The sequence below is a fragment of the Dendrobates tinctorius genome, unplaced genomic scaffold (genome assembly GCF_039654945.1).
Source record: "Dendrobates tinctorius isolate UK_male_01 unplaced genomic scaffold, ASM3965494v1 ptg000039l, whole genome shotgun sequence".
NCBI lineage: Eukaryota > Metazoa > Chordata > Amphibia > Anura > Dendrobatidae > Dendrobates > Dendrobates tinctorius.
Genome location: NW_027361707.1, coordinates 24776527 through 24785753, shown reverse-complemented (window position 1 = coordinate 24785753; position 9227 = coordinate 24776527). Strand labels below are relative to the sequence as shown.

The following is a 9227-nucleotide window of genomic DNA, read 5'->3' as shown; positions in this document are numbered from 1 at the left end:
GTAACACACTGACAGGCTGCAGAGGCTGTGTGCAACACACTGACATGCTGCAGAGGCTGTGTGCAACACACTGACCAGCTGCAGAGGATGTGTGCAACACACTGACAGGCTGCAGAGGCTGTGTGCAACACACTGACCGGCTGCAGAGGCTGTGTGCAACACACTGACCGGCTGCAGAGGATGTGTGCAACACACTGACAGGCTGCAGAGGATGTGTGCAACACACTGACAGGCTGCAGAGGATGTGTGCAACACACTGACCGGCTGCAGAGGCAGTGTGCAACTACACTGACCGGCTTCAGAGGCTGTGTGCAACACACTGACAGGCTGCAGAGGATGTGTGCAACACACTGACCGACTGCAGAGGCTGTGTGCAACTACACTGACTGGCTGCAGAGGCTGTGTGCAACACACTGACTGGCTGCAGAGACTGTGTGCAACACACTGACAGGCTGCAGAGGATGTGTGCAACACACAGACCGGCTGCAGAGGATGTGTGCAACACACTGACCGGCTGCAGAGGATGTGTGCAACACACTGACCGGCTGCAGAGGATGTGTGCAACACACTGACCGGCTGCAGAGGCTGTGTGCAACACACTGACCGGCTGCAGAGGCTGTGTGCAACACACTGACAGGCTGCAGAGGCTGTGTGTAACACACTGACAGGCTGCAGAGGCTGTGTGCAACACACTGACAGGCTGCAGAGGCTGTGTGCAACACACTGACCGGCTGCAGAGGATGTGTGCAACACACTGACAGGCTGCAGAGGCTGTGTGCAACACACTGACCGGCTGCAGAGGCTGTGTGCAACACACTGACCGGCTGCAGAGGATGTGTACAACACACTGACAGGCTGCAGAGGCTGTGTGCAACACACTGACCGGCTGCAGAGGCTGTGTGCAACACACTGACCGGCTGCAGAGGCTGTGTGCAACACACTGACAGGCTGCAGAGGATGTGTGCAACACACTGACAGGCTGCAGAGGCTGTGTGTAACACACTGACAGGCTGCAGAGGCTGTGTGTAACACACTGACAGGCTGCAGAGGCTGTGTGCAACACACTGACAGGCTGCAGAGGCTGTGTGCAACACACTGACCGGCTGCAGAGGATGTGTGCAACACACTGACCGGCTGCAGAGGCTGTGTGCAACACAATGACAGGCTGCAGAGGCTGTGTGCAACACACTGACAGGCTGCAGAGGCTGTTTGCAACTACACTGACCGGCTGCAGAGGCTGTGTGCAACTACACTGACCGGCTGCAGAGGCTGTGTGCAACACACTGACCGGCTGCAGAGGCTGTGTGCAAGTACACTGACAGGCTGCAGAGGATGTGTGCCACTACACTGACCGGCAGCAGAGGCTGTGTGCAACACACTGGCTGCAGAGGCTGTGTGCAACACACTGACCGGCTGCAGAGGCTGTGTGCAACACACTGACAGGCTGCAGAGGCTGTGTGCAACACACTGACAGGCTGCAGAGGCTGTGTGCAACTACACTGACAGGCTGCAGAGGCTGTGTGCAACACACTGACAGGCTGCAGAGGCTGTGTGCAACTACACTGACCGGCTGCAGAGGCTGTGTGCAACACACTGACAGGCTGCAGAGGCTGTGTACAACACACTGAGCGGCTGCAGAGGCTGTGTGCAACTACACTGACCGGCTGCAGAGGCTGTGTGCAACTACACTGACCGGCTGCAGGGGCTGTGTGCAACTACACTGACAGGCTGCAGAGGCTGTGTGCAACTACACTGACAGGCTGCAGAGGCTGTGTGCAACACACTGACAGGCTGCAGAGGCTGTGTGCAACACACTGACAGGCTGCAGAGGCTGTGTGCAACTACACTGACAGGCTGCAGAGGCTGTGTGCAACACACTGACAGGCTGCAGAGGCTGTGTGCAACTACACTGACCGGCTGCAGAGGCTGTGTGCAACACACTGACCGGCTGCAGAGGCTGTGTGCAACACACTGAGCGGCTGCAGAGGCTGTGTGCAACTACACTGACCGGCTGCAGAGGCTGTGTGCAACTACACTGACAGGCTGCAGGGGCTGTGTGCAACTACACTGACAGGCTGCAGGGGCTGTGTGCAACTACACTGACAGGCTGCAGGGGCTGTGTGCAACTACACTGACCGGCTGCAGAGGCTGTGTGCAACACACTGACCGGCTGCAGAGGCTGTGTACAACACACTGACAGGCTGCAGAGGCTGTGTGCAACTACACTGACAGGCTGCAGAGGCTGTGTGCAACACACTGACAGGCTGCAGAGGCTGTGTGCAACTACACTGACAGGCTGCAGAGGCTGTGTGCAACACACTGACAGGCTGCAGAGGCTGTGTGCAACTACACTGAGCGGCTGCAGAGGCTGTGTGCAACACACTGACAGGCTGCAGAGGCTGTGTACAACACACTGAGCGGCTGCAGAGGCTGTGTGCAACTACACTGACCGGCTGCAGAGGCTGTGTGCAACTACACTGACCGGCTGCAGGGGCTGTGTGCAACACACTGACAGGCTGCAGAGGCTGTGTGCAACACACTGACAGGCTGCAGAGGCTGTGTGCAACTACACTGACAGGCTGCAGAGGCTGTGTGCAACACACTGACAGGCTGCAGAGGCTGTGTGCAACTACACTGACCGGCTGCAGAGGCTGTGTGCAACACACTGACCGGCTGCAGAGGCTGTGTACAACACACTGAGCGGCTGCAGAGGCTGTGTGCAACTACACTGACCGGCTGCAGAGGCTGTGTGCAACTACACTGACAGGCTGCAGGGGCTGTGTGCAACTACACTGACAGGCTGCAGGGGCTGTGTGCAACTACACTGACAGGCTGCAGGGGCTGTGTGCAACTACACTGACAGGCTGCAGGGGCTGTGTGCAACTACACTGACAGGCTGCAGGGGCTGTGCTGAGCCCTGGGGCACCCAGACAGCCCCAGAAGAGAGGAACACAGAGGAGGAATGGAAATATACTTCTTATAATATGTGTGTGTTATATATATTTATATATATAAGTCAAATTATACAAATATAAATTTTATATATATATATATATATATTATATGTATTATATATAATATGTTCGTTATTTTTTCTCCTTCAAAGTTTACATAAATTATAGACATGCATATATGTAATGTATATTTCTATATATCTTTGCCACCTATTGAGCTGTTCCTCGTCTCCTTGGAGCACACACTGACCAGCCTGTATGCCAGCCCTGCCATATCCTGCGAAGTCAGATGTCATGGCCATAGGAAGCCGGGCGGCCAGTTCTAGACAGCACAGGGCAGGGAGGTGGGCAGGGTGTCTGTGCCAGGAGCAGGGAGGCGGGCAGGGTGTCTGTGCCAGGGGCAGGGAGGCGGACAGGGTGTCTGTGCCAGGGGCAGGGAGGCGGGCAGGGAGTCTGTGCCAGGGGCAGGGAGGCGGGCAGGGAGTCTGTGCCAGGGGCAGGGAGGCGGACAGGGTGGCTGTGCCAGGGGCAGGGAGGCGGGCAGGGAGTCTGTGCCAGGGGCAGGGAGGCGGGCAGGGAGTCTGTGTCAGGGGCAGGGAGGCGGGCAGGGTGTCTGTGCCAGGGGCAGGGAGGCGGGCAGGGTGTCTGTGCCAGGGGCAGGGAGGCGGGCAGGGTGTCTGTGCCAGGGGCAGGGAGGCGGGCAGGGTGTCTGTGCCAGGGGCAGGGAGGCGGGCAGGGTGTCTGTGCCTGGGTCACTCACCTGTGGCATTTGCTCTCATTAAGAGGCCACCTCACCTCGGTCGGTAAAGGGTTATAACTAGTAACGATTGTGTTTGGTTTAACCATTTGCAGATCCCTACTATCTGCGATGAGGATGACGTGTACCATTCTGTAATCCCTCATTATCCTACTTAGTGGGTCACATTATCGGTTTTTAGGCATAGACCCCTTGCTGCTGCCCTCTGCCTCCATTCACCTGCTGCTGCAGCTCCTGGGTGGATGTGTTCTCCTCCTTTACTTTCCATTTCTCACTGTCTTGCTCTTCATCTCCCTTTCTCAGCCCTTTAACCTCACCCCTTGAGCCTGGCTCCGGCTCCTCCCCTTCCCTCCCCAGCCCTTTATCTCCCCTCCTCTCTCCACTCCTGGGAATTCCAGCCTTTGCTCTCTCTCTCTCTCTTTCTCCTGCAGTCTGATTTGCTTCCCTAATTGACCTAAATAAAGCTCCTGACTGACAGGGCATTGCAGGGCCCCAGGCACACACCACTGAGCGCAGAGAAGTCCACTCATCGGGAGTAATGCTCCTTATTTTCCTGCAATAATCCAATTTGTTCATCCAGCTCATCCAATTGGAGAATTCTGCAGAAAAGCGTTTCGGTTGCCGGAGATCTGTGCTGCCTTCTCCTGTGTGTGTGTGATCTGGGAGAGCAGCACTGGCAGGAGGCTTCTTCCTTTCTTCTCCTTCTCCTTCCATGCAGCAATGTGAGGTGATCGCTCCCACAGCAGGCTGTGCCCAACGTTTCCTCCTATAGACTCGTGCGCTGCGCTCAGCTTGACGCATCATCATTGCGCATCGTGACCGTCTCCTCTGTCGCCACCATCGCTGGAGACCTCAGTCAAGATGCCTGATGATTCCACGGAAAACCAGAGCTCTGCCCCTGCCAGGGTGTCCAACTTCTTCATCGAGAACCTACTGGGCACCGAGGCTAAGAAGGAAGACAAGAAACAGACAGCGGAGGATGAGCCCACGGTGCGGCCAGCAGGCGGCCCTGTCACCAGGGGGTGCTGCCAGCTCTCCCCTTACCACTACAGCTCCCGGGGCAGCCACCCCCTCAGGGAAGACCCCATGGAGTGGTGCAGGAAGGCGCAGACCCCCTACACTGGGTGCACCAGTCCGGAAAGTAAGTGTCCGCGCCGGTGCACTCCTCACTGGGAGCCAGCCACACACCAGGAATGGTTCATGGTTCCCCACTTCCTCCTAGAAGGAAAGAATCAACTTGTAGGAAGCCATGCTGCAGCTAAATATTGTGGGGTGTAACCTAATAATGAGATAATAGTCATAGCATGCCCGATAGTAGGGAGAATAATGAAGAGGCATAAAAAAAAATCAGGTAGGAGAAGTAATAATGGGTTAATAATAATATATAGTCATTGATAAACAATAGTAATAATAATAATAATAATAATAATAAATAGTATTTGATAAATAATAATAATAATATTGAGTAATAATGGATTAACAATAATAATAATACAAAATAGTAATTGATAAGTAATAGTAATAATGATGAGTAATAATGGGTTAATAATAATAATAAAAATAGTAATTGATAAATAATAGTAATACTAATAATGAGCAATAATGGGTTAATAATAATAATTAGTAATTGATAAATAATGATGATGATGATGATGATGATAGCAATAAATAACAATTGATACATAATAATACTAATACTAATAGGAATTATCATGCAGTTTCAATAGTATTTATAGTAATTTTGATCTAATATTCATAAAACAACTCTGCCTATAATGTCCATGTAGTGATGAAGGAAGTTATCAGAAATCCTGCAATAGTCGCATTATTATACCGCTATTACTGTGTCTAAGGGTCGGGCAGCAGTCGGAATAATAACCCTAAGAGGCATTCTCTAGAATATTTATACTAGAAAAGTCATGATCTCAATTACAATGTCCTCATGCAGACAACAGGAGTAGTAATAGTAATGTAGACTATGATGTGGGAAATGCTCATTTTCATGACATTAATGGTAATAATACATAGAATATTCCTGTAGTAATAATGGGAGTTATCATACAGTGCTACATACAGTATGTATCCGGACTAATGGGCCAATTCTAATTATTTATATCACACAATGGTGAAAGCACTGCTAGTACCCACTACAAAACCACTGTCACCAATAATAATAATAGTGGACACAGGTTTAAAATAATGTATAATATATATATATATATAATTGTACTGTTCCTATTTTGTCTTCTAGTATATATTTGTGGAATTACTGGGATCTTGTGCCTAATAATAATACTATCTCCCATAATACATTGTGAGGTTCATGTTCCTGTTATGTTTGGGAGACTTTTGCCTTTCCCCTCTGTACAATGATGGAGCCATTCTCCCATCTCTCACCCTACAGACTTTCACCTTTGTCAAAGTCTGAGCGGAGAATGAGGAGACTCAGTGCAGCGCTGAGGCCTGGGGCTGACGATGAGGAGAGTCGGGGTGGCCTCAGGGAAAGCCGCTGCCAGAGGAGCTCCTCTTCACCACACCGGCCCTGTTTGTTAGGGGATTGCTGCTAATATACAGCACAGCAGTGTGTCCTGCTGCTGAGAGAGGAGGATCTTCATGATGATGATGATGATGATCTCCAGGACATTCCTAGGATTACTTTACAGAGCTGATTTCTAGTCATTGGAGGACAATAATATTATCAGTGTTTACAGGGAGATTTCTCTGATCCTTTCGATTAAGACGCAAATAGCAAAACTGATAAAGGAATCAGAAATCATAAAGGAATCGAACTGGAGAGAGTGGTCACTCCGAAATCGGATTATTTTGCTCTAAATGCTACATCAGCACATCACACTACAGGGGGACATCTATCTATCTATATCTATCTATCTATCTATCTATCTATCTATCTATCTATCTATTTCAGTACAACTGAGGAAAGAGAAAGGGCCTCAGTTGAACCGAAACGTCACTCACTATGTGCTATTAAATATTTTTCTAGCTTTCAATATTGGACTGTTGCCTTAATTTGTTATCTATCTATCTATCTATGGTTCATCTATCTATCTCCTATTTATCTATCTATCCCCTATTTATCTATCTTTCTATCTATCTATATTATATCTATCATCTATCTATCTATCTATCTATATATCTATTATCTATCTGTATATCTATCTATTATCTATCTATCTTTCTTTCTATCTATCTATCTATCTATCTATTATATATCTATTATATATCTATTATCTACCTATATTATATCTATTATCTATCTATATTATATCTATTATCTATCTATCTATCTATCCATCTATCTATCTATTTATCTATCTATCTATCTATCTATCCATCTATCTATCTATTTATCTATCTATCTATCTATCTATCTACCTATCTCTATTATCTATCTATCAATCTATTATCTATCTATCTATCTATCTGTTATCTATCTATCTATCTATCTATATCTCTATCTATCTATCTCATATCTATTTGTCTATCGTCAGATGTGTTCCTCACAATGTTATACACCAATTGTCTGTAGACCTGAGGTCCCAGAATAAACTTCCCCCTTTTTCCCCCAGAACTTTATGAGAAGCCATTATTATTATTATTATTATTATTACTATTATTATTATTATTATTACTATTATTATTATCAGTATTTAACCCGTTCCTGTGCCAGCTGGACTGTGTAGCTACTCCCAATAATGACTCCTCTCTCCCACCTGGTCGCTAATAATGTCCTTTCCTCATTGTTCCTTTCAGCCAGTGACAGAGACTCTCCGGAGATCTCCGAGGGCTCAGAGAGACAATGCCGGACCTACAGACAGCAGCTCAGCCATGGCTCCGAAGACAGAAGAGAGGAGGAGGAGGAGAAGCTGGAGCAGGACTCCGAGCAGAAAGCCTCCAGGAAGAAGAAGACTCGCACCGTGTTCAGCAGGAGCCAGGTCTTCCAGCTGGAATCCACCTTCGATGTGAAGCGGTACCTGAGCAGCTCGGAGAGGGCCGGCCTGGCGGCCTCCCTCCACCTCACAGAGACCCAGGTCAAGATCTGGTTCCAGAACCGCAGGAATAAATGGAAAAGACAACTTGCTGCAGACTTGGAGGCGGCCAACATGTCCCACACCACCCAGAGGATAGTAAGGGTCCCTATACTGTACCATGAGAACTCAGCTGCCAGCTCCTTGGGGTTCAGCCTGCCACACATCTCCCCTCCATTGGTGGGCTTCTCCAGTGCTGTCACTTACCCCCTGGCCACTTTCCCCAACTCAGTGCCCTATATAAGATCTCAGATGACTGGACTTGTCTGACTGAGAGCCATACAAAAAAGACTATTGGACTTTTTATCCTATTTTGTATTAATTAACTGCATATCTGCTACTACTTACATATTACTTGATTTTATGCATTGGAATCGAAAACGTGCAATAACGTTACCCCGGGGGCTCACTGATGACAAAGGCGGCAATTAAACTTTTCTTTTTTGTACTTCTAAAGAATTTCTTGTAGTTTGATTTTTAATTTAGTTATTCCATGAGATGACAGAAATTAACGAATGGCGAATTTTTATGCCAATAGATAAATTAATTATATATATATATATTTTTTTTTTAAATGAAATATAAATATTTATAATTAAGAAGTTATTTGGGGATGTTTCACCTATTTAGTAATGAGCTAGGTTTATGCTACTCTTCTATAGCATTTAGGTATTTTGTTTTATGTAGAGTTTGGGCAGGCACTCAAGATTTCTCTAAATTGATCCAAAATGCCTTAAAAAAAATAGGAAATTCCAAATAAATCTAAACACATTTGTGTTCTGTCAAAAAAATAATATAGGTATTTAATTCTGTTTAATTATTAGCAGACTTAATTATATGATTAAAAAAATTACAGAAACTTTCCTAAAGTTGATTATTAGATGAAAATTTTAGCCTCTTGTCGAAATAAAATAAATAGGATCATTTTGAATGGTAAGAAAAGAGCGTAGGCGATCAATTCTGATTTTAAACTTTTCCCCAAATCTAAAGTTGATAGTTGGTAAGCAATTGTAAGCAAACTTAAATCTACTTTTGTGCGTATTTTATCTTTTTTTGATTATTGTTTTTGATAGTTCATACAATTAATTCTAAGCAAACTTAAATCTAGTTTTGCATATAATTTATTATATTTATGCTTTTTTTATGCTTTTTTTTATACCATGAGTTGCTTACTTTTTTTTGTGGGTTGGGGGTTAATTAAACAATACTAAATACATATATTAAATATAATGAAATATGATTTCAATTTTTTTCCTTGGTATTTGACAAGCTTTAACAAATCCAGGCAGTGTGGGTGATTTTACTGTAATTTAAAATGTAGTTAAACATATAATAGTGAGATTATGATAATAATAATGATGATGAAAATAATAATAATTTCTACCGCTGCAGCCTGCACAGCTACAATTATGGTCCTAACTGTGTTATTGTTACATTACCATGATAAAGTACATATAATAAAGTAATAAT

At 46.2% G+C, this 9227-nt stretch overlaps 1 protein-coding gene across 1 annotated transcript; it reads left to right on the top strand.

Annotated features, from left to right (window-relative positions):
* Positions 1-4125: 4125 nt before the first annotated feature.
* HMX1 (H6 family homeobox 1) lies at positions 4126-8202 on the top strand. Its single transcript, XM_073574759.1, has 2 exons — positions 4126-4852; positions 7483-8202. The coding sequence occupies exons 1-2, from the start codon at positions 4573-4575 to the stop codon at positions 8025-8027; spliced, it is 825 nt and encodes a 274-aa protein (XP_073430860.1). The 5' UTR covers positions 4126-4572; the 3' UTR covers positions 8028-8202.
* The last annotated feature ends 1025 nt before the right edge of the window (positions 8203-9227 follow it).

Excerpts from the sequence above, each read along its gene's own strand:
- HMX1 (XM_073574759.1), top strand. The coding sequence starts at position 4,573 with ATGCCTGATGATTCCACGGAAAACCAGAGCTCTGCCCCTGCCAGGGTG. Across the intron at positions 4,853-7,482 it reads TGGGTGCACCAGTCCGGAAA|CCAGTGACAGAGACTCTCCG; the intron begins GTAAGTGTCCGC and ends TGTTCCTTTCAG.